General features: G+C 48.8%; 1 protein-coding gene across 1 annotated transcript in view; it reads left to right on the top strand.

The window, feature by feature from the left end:
- The window catches only part of PPL (periplakin), a 56,706-nt gene that overhangs the window by 33,088 nt on the left and 5,948 nt on the right, over nt 1–17,670 (top strand). Inside the window, exons 10-21 of the mRNA XM_030577368.1 lie at nt 1,072–1,194; nt 2,585–2,731; nt 4,115–4,266; nt 5,244–5,341; nt 6,015–6,172; nt 7,115–7,293; nt 7,377–7,515; nt 9,833–10,026; nt 11,218–11,368; nt 11,873–11,956; nt 12,752–12,868; nt 17,308–17,400. Coding sequence (XP_030433228.1) covers nt 1,072–1,194; nt 2,585–2,731; nt 4,115–4,266; nt 5,244–5,341; nt 6,015–6,172; nt 7,115–7,293; nt 7,377–7,515; nt 9,833–10,026; nt 11,218–11,368; nt 11,873–11,956; nt 12,752–12,868; nt 17,308–17,400 — 1,635 coding nt within the window. The remainder of the gene's footprint in view (nt 1–1,071; nt 1,195–2,584; nt 2,732–4,114; nt 4,267–5,243; nt 5,342–6,014; nt 6,173–7,114; nt 7,294–7,376; nt 7,516–9,832; nt 10,027–11,217; nt 11,369–11,872; nt 11,957–12,751; nt 12,869–17,307; nt 17,401–17,670) is intronic.

The following is a 17,670-nucleotide window of genomic DNA, read 5'->3' as shown; positions in this document are numbered from 1 at the left end:
ACTCTAGATAACCCCAGAATAAGACTCCCAGAGAGCAGAGCTTCTGCTGTGAAACCCTCCAGCATGAACCCCGCAACCCCTTTCTCATTTACTGCCTTCTGTTGTCTGAATTCCCTTTTCCACCCCATGGACCAAGTCAGTCCCTGGAGCCCTCCATGCCCTCATGCCCAGGAGCTCTGGGCTTGACTGAGAACAGGGAAGAACATATTCTAGAGGGTGCTGAGACCAGAAGCAGCTGAGGGAGAGAGGGGACAGAGCAAGAGCAGCTGGGAAATGAGGAAGTGGTATCAGTTCCTGAGGGTGTGTCTCAGACAAGTACGTCGCATCTCCCCAGGGTAATCACTACCATGCAGGTTTGGGGCTGGCCCCTGACAGTGCATGGTGAGGGGAGCAAGTGCCAGGCTGTCCTGCCTCTCAACAATCGAAGCACTCCCCACATCCCTAGGGTGGGGCAGGGCAGTGCTGGAGGAATCCCAGTGTGATATTTCCACATTGGCTGGAGGCAGGGGCTGAACAAGGCCCTCATTGCTTCCCTGCCGGCGGCATTGGGCACTGCATGGAGCCCCACAGACGCTCCGAGCAGGGAGACAGGCAGAGCAAGAGCAGGGGCCTAGGTCTGGTAACACCCAGAGGAATGATCCACGCTAGGATGTTTAAACAGACAAGAGGGACACACAGGTGTCTACCCCTTGGGGGCAGGGGGATTACTGAGAAAAAGCAGCTCAGCATCTGCAGGACACTTCAGACTCTTTCTGCAAGACTCCTCCAGCCTAGTACCAAAGAGGATCAACCCAACACTGGGGAGATATGAAAAGACAGGGCAAGATTCTCAACCACCCCCAACAAGCATTGAGCAGAGGAAGTGCTGGGTGGGGCTGCAAAGGAACCACCTCACCCCCACGCACCCTGTTGCCCTGGGGCTCACTCGGCCCTAGTCCAGGCTCGCAGGCCACCCCCCTGCCGCTCAGAGGGGACACAGCACTCACCTGTGGTGGGCCCATGCAGGGGTCTGATCTCTCTGCCAGCTGGGGTCTCTCTTTTAAACAAGAGTCTTGCTTGGCCTTCTGGCAGTTCCAGAAGAATGCTACGGATGCCCAGGAGCTGTTGAAGAAGGTGGACACAGACCTGGACCAGAAATACAACCCTGACTTCAAGGACAGTTACCAGCTAGAGTCACTTCTCAGGGAGCTGGATGTGAGTAGCAGCACAGTAACAGATGAGCACACCACCAACCTTGGTGATGGGAAAAACCTTTGTGACATCAGAGCAGGTGCTGCCTAGAAGGGTGCAGGCAGGCCGGTGGGCTGCCTAGTCTCTGCCCATGGCAGGTGCTGGGGCCTGGACACTTCTGTCCCTCTGCATTCACCTATTTATTGTTCCCTGCTGGCCACACCCTCTTCCCCTTTGGCCTGCTATTACACCTTTCATGACGAGACGAGGGAGCGTGGGGCTGAACTGTTTCTGAACTGGTTCTCCCATCACACTCGTATTTGGCCAGGTTGGGAGCATCATTAGATTGTCATGGAACTTGGCAGAACCACCCCTGAGGGAAACGTTAGTCCACAGAGCCACCTACCCAGGGAAAAGCCAGGCAGAGCAGCTGGGCTGCTCCCAGGCTGGAGCGCTGCAGAGCCAACACAAGCAGTAAGGGACATGCTGCCACCCTAGTGCAGGCAGCCACCCTCCTCCTTCCCCATGCCCCCAAACCAGACAACCCCCCCAGATCCCTCTCCTGCCTCTGGTTCAGCGCTGGTCCCATGAGTTGGGGGCTGGGCTGAGGGTAAGCATATGATCCTGGGCGGGGAAGGTGCTGGGACCCAGCGAACAAACTTTCTTTCTGATAATTGGTCACAGACATGTCCTTTAGAGAAATTTACTGGTTGGGACCGCATTTGTACTGGCCCCACCCTACTATTTCCCTAGGTGGCACTGGGCTCCTGGCTGTCACACCTCACTCATTACACATTCCCTCAGTGTTTGTGTTACTGGTGAATGCTGAACAACAAAGACAAGTTCATATTTGTCCCTCCTCTTGTTCCCTCTCCCCACTGACGTCACAAGCCCTCCTCCCCCACTGACATCACAAGCATTTCCTTTGCACTTCTCAGTTGCTGCAATGGTGCAAAGCAGTTAAGGGGAGGAAGGAGCAGACAAGCGCATTTTCCCCTTCAGGTTGCTCATGTCCACCGCTCAGTGTGCCTCTTGCCTATGGAAATAGGAAATGCCAGCTGGAGACTGAGGCTTGAACAGCACCTCAGCCTCTGTGGATGAAAGGAATCACTGTTGAGGAGAATGTATTCATATTTCTTGACATTTTGCATTGTGAATATTCAACACCAAACAGCTCTTTTAAAAGGGCCAGAGTAGCTGAGATGATGCCCAAGCTTTACAAATCAGCTCTGTCAGCCAGGGCCTGACGGAGCATTTCAGGCTGTCCCAGCAGCTGTCTCCATGGCCCATTCAGGCGCTAAAGGTCTCCTTTCCATGGCCAACATGCCACATGCACAGCCCTCTAGTGGTCCACGGGTGGCAGTGGCACATTTTTAAACCTCTCACCTCAACACGGCTTTTCCTTTCCCCCTAGGACCAGGAGAAGGCCCTGGACAAGTATGAGGCAGTGGTGAAGTCCCTGCAGACGCACAGCCTGCAAGTGCTGCCTCTGAAGTACCGCCGGGAGAGCCCGCTCAAGCCCATACCTGTGGAGGCACTCTGTGACTACGAAGGCGAGGAGGTAAACCTTCCCTCTGACAACCGGATCCTGGGGCTCCGGGGGGCACGACCCTGCAGGGAAAATGGCTCACCCATTCCATGCCTCCCACTCAGTGGAAACCTGGTTAGGAATGAGAGTTTTCCTTGTGCCTAGGTATTAAAATATAATTTATTCTGGCCAAGGCCTTGGCCCTGCCTGGAAAAGAGGAGATGTGGCAGGGGAGGATGGTAGCTTGTGACAGTAGCTAGACACAACTAGCCTTGAGGGTCATTTCTCCTACAGAGATTCTATGGGATTCAAGTAAGACACTACATTGTATAAGAAGCCTCCTGAAGTTAAAGCCTCCTTGACCTGTAGCCTGTGAAGCACTCCCAGGTTGGTTGTTGTGTCACATTCAGAAGCTGTGCAGCTTCCTGGTGGTTGTAGCCCAGTCCAGGATAACAGGGCGCATGCACCTTTTGTGACTAATTAAACTCAACCCTCAAGCACCTCTCTGTCTCCCTTTGCCAGGCATTTTGCTGATATAAATTCCACCACCATCCTTTGCACATGCTGCTGGCTGAGTGCCATGTGACACCAATGCTGGAGGAGCTAGTGCACAGGATGACAGAAGCAAAGCAACCTGTCAGAGCAGGGGAGAGAGATTATCCACACCGGAGCCCCAAGCATGCAATTTAGGAAGGGAAATGAACAGCACAGACACAAAAGGCAGGGCTGTAGCCTGCCAGCCCCAACTAGCCCCTTTAAGGGCATTTATTTGCATTGTGCTGCCTCAACCCCATCCTCACATTGGCATTTCCTTGGTGTAACCAGCCCTTGTAAAGTGATACAAGCAGGGGGAGGGAGCAGGACTAGGAGGATTAAAGGTGTCCTGAAGGGGCTTATGTGGTCCACATGCAGGGTTTGAAGATAAGCACTCTATATCTAACCCATCCCACATCCAGATGAGATTAGCAGCTAGACCCCAGGGCCATTTCTCCTGCTAGCAAGCAGAGGAGGGACCAGGGAAAGGTAGGGGACCTGAGCCTCACTGTGGCCATTTAGAGTTTGTTGAGGGAAGCTCAACACACCCCTGGCTGCAGAGAGGTACTCTGAGGATTGCAGAGATGGCAGTAGTGTGTCTGCTCATACGCGATGGTGCTAGCAGCTCACAACCTGCAAGCAGGCAAGTCAGTCAAACCACCCCCAAAGGGGAACAGCAGCTGTATTTTCTCTAAGAACCTCTATTACCCAACTGATGGTGGAAACACATGCCTGCCTGTGAAAAGCCATAGGGCTGCGCGTTAGCCAGGATAGCCAGACAGGACTCCATCCTGGCCTGTGTCCCTCCGAGGTCGGCATGCACTAGACCAGAGTGGTGGTCGTTATTAACTGACTGGCAGTTGTGACTGGTTTCTGCCCTAGGGCCAGGTTACCCGTGGAGCCCGATACACCCTGACTAAGAACAACGGTGACATCTGGGATGTAACAGACAACTCAGGAAACAAGATCCATGTCCCAGGGGTCTGCTTCATGATTCCTCCCACAGACCCCGAAGCGCTAGCTCTCACGGACAAGTACGTGCGGTCAGGCCCTTTTCAGTGTAGCCTGAGCTAGGGTGTAACTGGACCTTCTCCTTCCTGCTGAGCTTAAGACACACGTGGGTAGCACTTTGCTCTTTCTGAACCAAAACATGGAATTATGGAAATGAATGCCCAGGGGTGGAAAGTGCTTCACTGGGCCAAGCTCTGGGGTTAAGGCAGTTTGTGCTCACAGCTCTTCTGAAACCTAAACCCTTCCTGTCCCGAGAGAGAAACACAGCAAGAAGCTGTTAAATATACTTAGCTCCTCAGTAGTCAAGACTGCTCCCTCTCTGTGGAAAATGGAAATAAGGACACTGACCTTCCTTGATAAAGCACTTTGTGAGCTGCAGCAGCTTCTTAGCGTATGCCCAGCATGCATCAGGTGGCATGTGACCAGAATTCAGATGTGCTCCGTGACCATTCACACTTAATGCTACAAATACAGACATCACCGGGCAGATTCAGGGGCTGTTTCGACAGAGCAGGGGTTAGTGGGACTGTCCTAAATTCCCCTCGCAGCCCTCCAAGTTTCCATCTTATGTCAACTCTGCTATTGTCAAGGGAGAAGGAAGTGGCTCTTTCCAGAACCCAATAGCCCTGCTCTGCCCATCTACCAGCACCAGAGCCAGGTTGCTAGAGAGCAATTCAAGGCAGCCCCTTTCTCCATTTCCTCTGCAGGGGGACTGGAAAGGACACCAGATTTGCCCACCCTTAGGGTCTGAGTGCAGCTGAACAACTGTGGATGCGTCATGCTACCACCATCCAGGGCTTTGTCCAGAGAGGGAGATGCACCCTTGTGACTAGGACAAGTCCTTTGGTTTTTGTGAAATGTTCTCCCCTATGGCAGGGGCAATAGGTTAGCTGGCACTTGGGTGACAGTCCAGATGTTTCTGGCCAACTGGATGCATATGGTACTTAAAGGGTGAAGGAACAGGCCCTAACCTCAATTCACACACTGTCTCATTGTGTAGCATTGCCAGTCAGTATCAGAGTGTGAAGCAGAAGACAGCCAGCAGCAAGAATGCACTACAGCAACGCTATGAAGGGCTGAAGGCTGACGGTGTTGGAGGTGAGTCTTCACACCCGGATCCTTTTGACAAAGCCTTTGCAGAGTCGTAGGGTCAGAGCACCAAAGCATATTGGGAGCTCAGTTTGAACTGGTGGCAGTGGGCTCTGACTTCCATTCTTGGTTCACGTGGCCCTCTGTATGTTCTTGGCCAGGACCTTCAAAAGATTTCTCCTTCTCTTCATCCTGCCAGAAGATAGTTTGGTCTGTAGTCAGCTGCTTCCTTAGCTGAAGCTCTATGGACATCTGACAGCTCCCAGCACTTCTGTTCTCTTCAAATGTAAAATGGGATAAAGTAGCTGCCACAAGCCACCGCTAGTGCCCAGCTTATTTTCTTCTCACGGGAATAATGGGATGGCGTTGCTAGAATAGGGAGTCAGGCAGGTCACTTAGTCTCTGTGCCTCAGCTGTATGGTGAACCCCAGCTGTGCATGGCGAAGTACCTCCTGCAATGGCTTGTTTTGTGCTGACCATGGAGCAGCATCAAGAAACGGACTGGAGCCATCAAGCTATGATGCAAATTTCTAATAGCCCCAAGGTCCCGGGGTTGGTGGCAGAATTGCGATAGTGAGAGCTGGAGTTTTGGTTTTCACCGAGCTCTCTCTCTCTCTGTGTCTGAGTCTAGCCCAGCCCCTATTTCCCATAGCCTCTAACCCAACATCCTCTGGTTATCTAGATGCTGCATCCATACAGGTGCGCCAGCTGCTAGCAGGATTAGACAAAGTGAACAGCGAACTAGACAAGCAGGAGAAGGCAATAACAGCAAACTTACGCCCCCCGTTGGAGCACAGCCGGGCAGTGCAGGACAGTGCTGAGCGCTCAAAGGACCTTAAGGTAACAGACATGGAGAAGAAGGTAGGGAAGGTCATTTGCCCACCTCATAGGCTAACCACTGTAGCACGAGCCATGAAAGCAACCTTGGTACAGGAAACACAACAGCAGAAAAGCCAGCTAGGGAATTGTCCTAAGACTATTAAGGTAATTTGAATGTGTTTATTCAGCTACCAATCTCATGGCTGCCAATGCACAGCTGCAAGCCTAACTCCATAAAAAACCCTCTCCCTGTATTAGGAAAGAAAAGAAAAGGTACCAAAACATCACTATTCTTAGATGCAATTGCTCCTCGTGCACCAACTCCCAAAAGCATCATTGCTTGCATGCAATTAGATGGCTTCTCCTTTTCCACCAACAGCTCTGGCATATTCCTTGAACATACAAAGCAAGCCAAGCTTCTTGCTCTGAGTGATGAGACCCTTGCCACTGTCTTGGCAGGAAATTCAGCTCTCTCTTCCCACCGTGATGGGGTCAGAAAACAAACACCCAGTAAGATGAAATGGCCATAACAGCTAGGGGCTATTCTTTAAGGGACCTCAGTGTATTGAAAGAATACTAGTGGGATAGAGGTATGGTGAATGGAGGGGACAGAGTCTTGAATGTCAAAATAGAGTACATAAGGGAATATCGGATGTGTGGGTCCAAAATCCTTAACACAATTTACAGCTTCATCCCTGCATCACAATGGCATGATCCTACAAAGAAATGCCATCCTAGAGCAACATGCTGCTGTTTGACCCTAAATGCCCTCAAGAAATATCACCTTGTCTCTACAGGCTGAGACCCACCTGGCACAAAATCCTTCCCTCATATCTGGAACAGGGAGCCTGCCTCAGTGCAAGCCTCCCTGCTGGCCCAAGGCAGCCAGGAGCTGCTGCCTTATTCGTCATCCGGTCGTTAGAGCCCTGTTCAGTGGCTCTAAGGACTTTCTTCTCATTGCAGAACATCTCCAATGAGGTCCGCTGCATCGAGCCTGAGAAAGCAAAGAAGATCCAGGAGTGTGAGGCCTTTATTGACACAGTACCCAACACTGGCAGTGCCGCCTTGGTGAGGAACAAGGTAGAGGACACTAAGAAGAAGTACGACCAAGTGGTCCAGCTGCTCAGTGCTGCCCAGGAAAAGTAGGTTATGGCTTCCTCCAGCCTTAATCCAGACTTTTCAGCTGTGGCGTGGGAATGCAAGAACATTCTTCTTGTATATACAGGGTGGATGTGTCCAATCGCCTTGAGAAGAGCCTTCAGCAAGGCAGAGACCTGCTGTCTGCATATGAAAACAAACTAGTGATAGAGGATACTGTGCCAGAGGACTTGGGGACCCTAGATCATAAGAAAGAGGAGCTCTTGGTAAGTGGTTTCTTCAGCCAGTTTTCTAACCTATCAACATGCTCAATAAACAGATATACACTAGAAAACCTGGCCCAGGTGTCTGCTCAAGGGACCAGCCAAAACACCAATGGGTTAGCGGAGATGATCTTCAACAAAGGTGGAGAAGACTTGGACTCGTTCCATTTTCATCAATGTGTCTGCAGTCCTGAGATAGGGAGGTTGCTTGACAATGGGTGATCTCTGTACAAACTTCATTGTAGCACAAGGGATTCTCAGCACAAGGTGCTCATGGCACAGGGATGGTCCCTGCCTCATTGCCACCAATGTGCATCCATTAAATGAGCGCCCCTATCTTACCAAACCTGGCAGGCACTACTGACTGGACTGCAGGGCTACCACTGGAATTTGGATGACAGAATGGCTCAGGGACCACTTGGTTAAGTAGCGACCTCTAGGTCCTAGTCAATGGGTCACCTATCCCAATCTGCATCCTTGTGAATAAGCTCAATGGAGAGGTGTCATGGTACAAACCCCCACTCTAAACCTTAGCGTCCAAAAGATGGGGTACCAGCATGAATTCCTCTAAGCTCAATCACCAGCCTAGAACCCGTAGTGCTGCCACCAAACAGGAATTCCAGTGCCTGGTACACTCTGGTCCCCCCAAAACCTGGCCCGGGGACCCCCAAGACCCAGACCCTCTGGATCTTAACACAAGGAAAGTAAACCCTTTCCCTCACCGTTGCCTCTCCCAGACTTCCCCTCCCTGGGTTACCCTAGAAGATCACTGTGTGATTCAAACTCCTTGAATCACAAAACAGAGAGGCCAATTCACCTTCCCCCCTCCTTCTCTTTCCCCCTCCCAGATTCTCCCTGAGAGAGAAAGTAATCCTGATAGAGAGAGAAAATTAACTTCTCTCTCCCCCTTCCCTCCTTTCTCCCCACCAATTCTCTGGTGGATCCAGACCCAGTCCCCTGGGGTCTCACCAGAATAAAAAAAACAATCAGGTTCTTAAACAAGAAAAGCTTTTAATTAAAGAAGGAAAAACAGTAAAAATTATCTTTGTAAATTTAAAATAGAATAAGTACAGGGTCTTTCAGCTATAGACATTGGGAATACTCTCCCAGCCTAAGTATTCAAGTACAAATTAAAATCCTTTCAGCAAAAATACAAATTTGAACTCCTTCCAGCCAAATACACAATTAACTCCTTCCAGCCAAATGCACATTTGCAAATAAAGAAAACAAACATAAGCCTAACTCGCTTTAGCTACCTAGTACTCACTATTCTGGATCTGTAAGAACCTGTATCAGGGAGATTGGAGAGAAACCTGGTTGCACGTCTGATCCCTCTGAGCCCCCAGAGTGAACAACCACCAAAACTAACAGCACAGCACAAAAACTTCCCTCCCTCAAGATTTGAAAGTATCCTGTCCTCTGATTGGTCCTCTGGTCAGGTGACAGCCAGGCTTACTGAACTTGTTAACCCTTTACAGTCAAAGAGATATAAAGTACTTCTGTGCTATTAACTTTTCTTATCTGTTTATGACAAAAGGCCAAGAACTCAATGTGCTGGTGCCTGATAGCCTCTAGAGGCTGTCTCTCAGGAACAGGGTGCAGGCAAGCATGCAAAAGCTATTGCAGTGACAGGGACGAAAGACTTAAATCTTCAGCACTTTTCACAAACACTGTTAGCTTAAAAATTAAGAAAAGGGGGAAGTCAGGACAAGAGAGAGGTGATTTCCTCCCCAACAGATCTGCTGGATGGCTCCTAGCCTTTATCTAGAATCCCCAGGCCTGGGGGTCACCCTTCCACAGCCAGGACACAGCAGCCTCTGCAGCATTAGCACAAGCCTGGTCATCTTCCAACATCACCCGCAATGCCGACACCGGATGCTGCTGGAACAGAAGGGCACTCTCATGCAGAGCACCACACTCATTGCACTGGAAGAAGGCCTAGCGCTCTTCCTTCTTGCTTTGCATCCATGGTCTTTGCAGGACTGGGAAGCAGTGCATTGCTAGGATCAAAAGAAGAATCCTGCATACTGGAGAAATCTCGCACGAAGCCAACTTTTCCTAACTGGTTTAAACACATGAGCTGAAGTAATACTTGCCATTCCCCTCATTCTGTGAGCCATGATCTGGGTGCAATTGCATGGGGTAGCAAAGAATTCAGGGGTGACAGGGTTAGAGGAGTAGGAATGCAAGGAACACTCATGAGTGACCAGCAAACTTCTTTCTTTAAAGCTAGAACTGCAGCTAAGCTATGTCAGAGAGATACTTGGTGAAAGCCTAGGATCTGTCTAACCACCCTATTGTTCTCCTGCTCCCATTCCAGGCCATGGGCATAGAACTGCAGTCCAAGAGGTCTCTGCTTAATGAGGCAGAGCAGAATTTGAAAAAAACAAAGAAATGCTCCAGCACCCTTGCCAGCCGCTTTCAGGAGCACTGCCCCGACCTCGAACGTCAGGAAGCTGAGCTCCACAAACTCAACCAGCGCTTCAACAACCTCAGCAAGCAAATTGATCACAGGTGAGGCTCCAGGACAGGCTGTTGGCTGAGCACTGGAGATACTGGTTAGGAGAGGGAGTCCCTTGTCTCCTAGCACATGGGTTTTTACAACAGAACACAACTGACTGGAATGGAATCAAGTCTGGAGGAATTGCAATATGGTCCCTAGGGATACAGGGATGGGTGAACAACATGGATGCATCTAGAGCTGATGGGAGTTTGGCATTACAGGTCTAGGGAAGGAGGCATGGATGGTTCTTCAGCATGTGTAGGCTGAGCAGATCTGGGTGGCCTTTGGTGCTAAGTGCTCTCATAGCAGAGACTGGAGTTGTTACAAGGCTGGCCATTTTATCCACAGGGGCTGAAGAAAGAATGAATAAATTCCCCTCCAGCACAGCCTCTCCCTCCTGCCTCTGACTAGGTTTCCTCCCTTCACCGGTCTTCATTTCCCTTCCATATCAAGATCAAGCCCCTTCAGGGCTTTGCACACATTTGTCCTTACCCACCTCCTACTTCCTTTATTTACACTCTACCCGCACTTCTTTTCTCTTTCATCCACTCTTCACTACCCATCCGCCTTCACACTGTGCCAGATGCCTGACATAACCTCCCAGCACTTGCTTGCCACATACTCCACCACCCAATCATCCCCTTAATACCCAACTAGGCAATGACACAATCTGTGCTGGGCCCACCCCACTGCATGCTTTAACTTAGTCAGGTCTGTGCTGTATTGCATGCACATCTTTGGATTCTAAGTTTCTCAGAACACAGATCCTTTTTGGACAGGCACATTGTATGCCACCATGTCTATCGATAGTTACATTCCATTATCACCAAGGATTCCACCGCATCCTCAGATCTAATCATAGTGTGGTTTGACAAACTGCTGGTGCTTGCGGTCCCTGATAGACTGGTGAGAGATAGGCACTGTATGGAGTGCTTTGTTATATACAGCACAGCTGAATTTCACAACCATCTTCCCTGACTTAGATCTGCAAGTGGAGGAAGGAGTATAAAACCACAGCATGTTTTAACATGACCTGAAGAAAAGATCTCGTAGGAAATACTACGTAGGATCCTGCAGAAGATGACTCCTCCTGGGGGAAAACTCAGGCCCCAAATTTGTGTCTAGGGGAGGGTGGGGCCAGAGACATTTGCAGAAACTGCACTAGCTTGGGAAGTATTACATCTCATACCCCCCTCTTCCAGATCTCAAACCCTGCAGAAAGCAAAATCATCCTATTCCACCTATCGCTCCGGCTACAATGAAGTCAACCAGTTCCTTTGTAACATTCCGAACTATGAGCCACAGGAGACGGACAACATCCAACAAGTGGAAACGAAGCTGAAGAACCAAATGGTAATTCCTTCTCCTCTGAGCCATATGCTGCAGGGAGCCTCTCTACCTCTTCCCCACACTTCACATTCACAGTCACCAACACTGATCAGAACTGTTGCATGGGGAGAGGCCAGCAGCGGCTACAACAGGGGTTAAGGATACAGTGGGGGTAAATAAGTCCTTGTTCATTTGACGAAGAGTTCCTGCTTAGCTAATGCAGAGGTAGGGCACTGGAAATGCACCTCAATCTGAAATCTAGTGCTGTCCTTAATACAAAATTATTCAGTGTTAATGCACTTTGCCCACAAGTACTACCCCGGGGGGCACATGTCCCAGTGGGGGAGAACCCTCCAATGAGCCAGAAAATAGGTGAAGGGCAGCTGCACCCATTCAAATCACGTTTAGAGAACTAAGGAAACAAAGGAGAGAATTCAGACCATCCCTTAGGTGTAGCTTTAACTGGAACCCTCTAAAATGCCATACTGCTTGGTCCTTGCTTTTCCTGTGCCGTTTGTCCATTTATAGACGCTGCTGGGTGATATTGCACGAAAGGAGCAGGAGGTACAGAAAGTCTCTGCTGATGCCCGGCGGTACCAGCAGGCAGTAAAGGTAAGAAGTGTGATTCTGTCACTAGAGATGTTCTCAATAGACTCAGAGACTTGAAGGTCAGAAGGGACTATCATGATCATCTAGTCTGACCTCCTGCACATTGCAGGCCACAGAACCTCCCCCACCCACTCATGAAATAGACCCCTAACCTCTGGCTGAGTTACCAAAGTCCTCAACTCATGGTTTTAAGACTTCAGTGTTGCTGAGAATCCACCATTTACACTGGTTTAAACCTGCAAGTGAATCATGCCCCATGCAGAAGAGGAAGGTGAACCTCCCACCAGGGTCTCTGCCAGTCTGACCTGGGGGGAAATTCCTTCCTGACCCCAAATAGGAGATAGGATAGCAATGGCTGCCAAAAGCAAAACACTGCGGCCCAGTGGTGGAGCAAAAGGATGGGGAAGGTAAGGACAGCTTAGTTCCAATCCCTGCTTTCAGAGCAACTCCCTCTGCGGCCTTTGTCCCATCAGTTAACATGTCTGTCTCAGTTTCCCCATATGTAAAGAGGTCAATTCTTCCCTCTTGAAGACAAGTGGCTTTAAAGCACTTCATATGAAAGTCACTATACAACCATGAAGGTGTATTAGCAGGATAGACATGACAGGCAATGCCTGAACGGGAACTCCCAATGAGATAGAAAGGTCTCACTGCTGTTGCTGTAGATCCCATCATTCTAAATTAGCTACTAACAGAAGACCAAGGGTTGGTGTAAGTTTGGGTCCATGCACAAGCAGAGGGGCGCACAGGTCAGGCGGCTTGCATCTTCACCTCTCTAACATCACCACTCTCTTGCAGGACTATGAACTGGAAGCAGAGAAGTTACGATCCATTCTTGACATGGAAAATGGACGGAATGGCTACATGAACAAGAGACCCAGATTCCAGTCTCCAGCTGCCAAAGTGAAAGAAGAGGTAAAGCCATGATGGGGTTGAGAGAGGCTAAGGCCGGGTTATGGCTTTGAGGAGCCATCAGTGATTGTATGCACAATGATTTTCTGTGACCTCAGCCTCATTCGGGGTTGGGAATTCTTCAGCACCATTAGTGGATCAATTATCTAGCATCCCAAAGGTTTTTGGGAAGGGTGAGAAAAAAAGGTACCTGAGCTTGCACTTCGTTCCAACGAAATCTTCCCCTAACAAGACTTTCAGCAGAAAGGACAGGTTTTAGGGGCTAAAATTCTGTGTGTAATCCATAGATACTACACAAAGACCATGCAAGTTTTCAAGCTACTTTATACCTTTATAACCCACTGTTTGGCTATCTTAGTTCACCCTTCATCGTATATTGCACCATGCAGCTGAAGTTGTCCACATGAGTCCCCGGTTGTCCTACCTTTTGCATGCGTTTGGTAGAGCAGGTTGCAAGAAGGGAAACGATTGTTCTTCTTTGAGTGATGGCCCCTCTTGGTACTCCATACGCAGGTTACGCAATGGCTGTCTGCTGGCCCGCACGGGTGCTGAAGCTTTCCTCATGCTCCCAAGGACATAAAGGGTGGTGTGGGCTGATTATGCCCAGGTCTTAGGGTTCAAAAACTGTTTCCTGCCCTCGTTCCTCTTCTGTGAGTGACAAACATCAACGCTGCCTCTACTGCCTGGCTGAGGCTCATATTTCTGACAAGTGCAGCATCTGCTTCTCTCTTCTCCCCAGAACTCATGAGGATCGGGAGCAGACTCAGAAAACACCTCCTGGAGAAGGCAATGAAGTCCCAAACAAATGTGGGCCAGAGACTCCCCTCCCTCACTCCTCTTAGCATGCTGTGCCTCTCTGAGCACAAGCTTGGGAACAGAGGTTAAGTCTGATAAGCCTAAAGAAAAGGCTTCACAGGAAAGTAAGAGGCACTCTCATAGATAGAGATAGAGATAGAGGACTTGTCCTTAATAAGCTAGTCCCAAAAAGAAGGGATCCCTCCCTGACACCATCAGAGTCAAGAGAGCCAATGTGCACAGATACTAAGATCTTAGGTCCAACTAAAAGTTCCTGACGAGGAGGTGGCACATAAGGGTATGGATCCAGTGGTTCCAGCACTTGCTGCAGTGGTGAAGATGAGGTATAGATAGCTGCTGGTGCTTCCATCCACTTCAGGAACTCAGACAGTACTGATAGCAATCTGGCCCCAAAGGGAGCCAAAGGGTGACCAGAGAGGCTCCAGCCCTACCAGCTTCAAGAATGGACTCTCCTCATACTCCAGGATGGTTGGAGATGTCTTCCAGGGAGATGTACATTTTTGCTCTCCCTCATCCAAGTTCACTGCTCCTATTGGGTCCATCTGTATTCCAGGACATTGTTTGCAGCCCTCAACATGAAAGATGCATATTTTCATAAAGATATCCAGCCTTCAGGTGAAGGTTCTTCAGATTCCTGTTCAACCAAGACCATTATCAATCCAGAGTCCTCCTCTTCAGTCTGGCCACAACACCCAGCATGTTTACAACAGTTTTTCCACTTGCGGCTGCTGGAGAATCATAGAATATCAGGGTTAGAAGGGACCTCAGGAGGTCATCTAGTCCAACCCCCTGCTCAAAGCAGGAGCTATTTCCAATTATTTTTTTTGCCTCAGATCCCTGAATGTCCCCCTCAAGGATTGAACTCACAACCCTGGTTTAGCAGACCAATACTCAAATCACTGAGCTATTCCCCCACTCCTCCAATCTTCTCTTGGAGGAGAAGAGAAGTCTTCCCATATCTTGATGACTGACTTCTCAGAGGCAACGCTTAAAGGAGGTCCGCAGGGCAACCTGTGTTCTGCTCAGCCTTTTATCATCCCTAGAAGTCTGTGGCAATCACACAAAAAAAATTCTGTGTTGATCCCCACAAGGAGCATAGACATCATAGAGGCAACACATTATGCTCTTGCTGTAGTTGAGTCTACCTACCTCTCAAAAGATTTGAGCACTTTCATAACCAAGTTGCTCTCAGACCCAGGATATCACTCAGAACTTGTCTTTCCCTCATTTGCCACATGGCTTTCATGCACATGTGATACCATTCAACAAGATACATCTAGAATGCCTACAGCCTTGCTTCTCTCAGTGTACTCACCAGAGAACAGCATCATAAATGACACGGTCACAATTCTGCCCAAGAATTAGGGCTCTCTTGTCTGATGGACAAAACCAGAAAAGGTTCAGGTAGGTACCCCTTTCCTCACATCAACATCCGAGGCAACCACCATTACCAATGCCTCCCTCTTGGGTTGAGGGGTGCATATGGACCATCCCATGGCACAAGGCATCTGGACCCCGAGAGTCCAGAATGTACATAATTTACTAGAAATCTCAATGGTTTGTTGGGCCTGTAATGCCTTCCTCCCACTCACCCAATCCAAATGTCACAATAAGACAAGAGTATTTTATATAAACAAATAAGAGGGAACAAGATCTCTCTCTTTGTGCATAGAAGCAATCACCCTCTAGAATTAATGCATCAAACATCACATAACCCTATCAGCTGCTTCATCGTACTTACCCAGGGTGCAAAATTCCCTAGCGGACTGTCTGAGAAGACACTTTTCTGCAAACCACTAATGGTAGATTCACTGTTTGGTTCTCAGCGACATCTTCACTCAATGGGGAATGCCAGCTTGGGACCTTTTGGAAGCTTCCTCAGTTCTGCTCCAAAGCAGTCCTGGGCAAAGACTCTTTGGAAGATGTCCACCTGATGTCTAGGAAGGGTTTCTTGGGGTATGCTTTCCCTCCAGTTCCTTTGATACCATAGGTTTTACAGAAGATCCACCGAGCCAGAGCTTGAGTCATCCTGATTGCACCCAACTGGCTAAGACAGTTCCAGTTCATGGATCTGTTGAAGCTCTCAGTGCGACCTCCCAGGAACATCCCCACGTTGCTGGATCTTCTAAATGCAACACAGGGGTAAATTCACACACCCAAAGCAGGAGTTACTGCATCTTAAGAGTATCTACTTACCCATAAGTCTTCAGATATTGCATCTGGTTCCCTGCAGTTGCATTTAGCAGCAGTTAGCACTTTCCATCCTCCAGTGAATAACAATACGATCTTCACACCCACATCACAACTAGATTTCTGAAGGGGCTTTTCAGATCCTTTCCTCTGTGGTGAAGTTTGCATCTCCCTGCGACCTCAACTTTATTCTATCATCTCTCACTGAGACTCTCTTTGAGCCACTGTCCACATGCTCTGTGACCCATCTGTCCACGACGGTAGCATTTCTGATAGCTGTAACATCAGCCAGAAGAGTCAGTGAACTGAGAGAGCTTATGGTGGCCGCACCATATACTACCTTCTACAAAGGAAAGGTCTCTCTATGCCCCACCCCAGATTCATACCCAACGTGGTTTATGAGTCAGGTCATCCACTTTGTATTTTTTTCCTAAATCACCTGCCTCTGAAGAAAAGATTTCATGCTCTGGATCTTCAGAGGGCTTTAGCCTTTTATCTGCGAAGAACAAAGGAGGTTAGAAAGATATCTAAACTATATTTGTTTCCACAGCAAAGTGATCAAGAAGTCAACCTATATTGGGTAGACTTACAACCTGAGATCTATTTTGAATATCCTTTGTTACCAACTGGCTGGTATTCCCCTTCCGTCTCCTCTCCCTCGAAGGGGTAAAGACTCATTCTACCAGAGGACAAGCTACTTCAGCTGCATCTCTGAGAGAGATACTCATACTAGAGATACGGCAGCCATTTGGAGCTCTTTGCATACCTTGGCGAGACATCATGCCCTGGAACAGTCATTAGCTGCAGATGTGGCTAGGGGGACAGCAGTACTACAGTCAGCTGTCATTTCTGCATTCTCACGCCTACCACCTGATTAACTAGTAGTCAATCTCCCACGTGTAGAATACACAAAGGGACCATCACACATAGAAGAAATGGCAGTTAGTTACCTGTAACTGGAGGTTCTTTTGAGATGCGTGATCCCAATCTGTATCCCACTCCCACCCACCCGTGAATTCGTTACTCTGTTGTAAGAATAGGAAACCGGAGAGGTGACAGCCCACACCGCACATTATGCCCTCAGTTGGGAGCACAAAGAGAGCTACGGAGCATATGCAGGCCAATGGATGTTGCTTCCAAAATATTCTATACTCAGACCCATCACGTTCATGCATACCCCATGTATGGAATACACATCTCAAAGAACTTTCAGTTACAAGTAAGTAACCTCCATTTCTGTGCATGGAACCTATAGAACAGAACCCACCACACAATAAGATCACAGTAGAGGGAAGATTTGGAGAAAAATACCCAGTTGTCCTGCCGTGCCTTCCCTACCTATCCTTCATGTCGCCATTTGTTTTGTTTCTATTCAGAAAGTCTTGATTAACAGTTCTGGTTCCACTTCCTTTTCTGAATGCCTTTCTGTTTCACAGGAAGCAATTCTGGCTGCTAAATTCACTGAAGTTAATGCTGTCAATAAACAGAGGCTGCAGAACCTGGAATTTGCCCAGAATCTCCTGAGGCAGGTAACTGATAAATAGCAGGAACTGAAGATGAAACTAAGAGCCTGACCTTCCAAAACATGCACTATGCCTCCTCTTAAAATCACAGCTGCTGGGTGACTTAGGATGGGCACATCTTCTGCACCACAGTGAAGGATTTTGGAGGTTTACGCATACATTAAAGTAGATTATGCTAAGCAATTTTATTCTACAAGAGTATTTAATAAAGCAGAATTGCACAGTTGTACACCGGCTAGAAATAGTTCTAGCTAATGTGTCACATCCTGGAAGTTA

Source organism: Gopherus evgoodei, chromosome 10, assembly GCF_007399415.2.
Source record: "Gopherus evgoodei ecotype Sinaloan lineage chromosome 10, rGopEvg1_v1.p, whole genome shotgun sequence".
Taxonomy (NCBI): Eukaryota; Metazoa; Chordata; order Testudines; family Testudinidae; genus Gopherus; species Gopherus evgoodei.
This window is presented reverse-complemented; position numbering and strand designations above follow the sequence as displayed.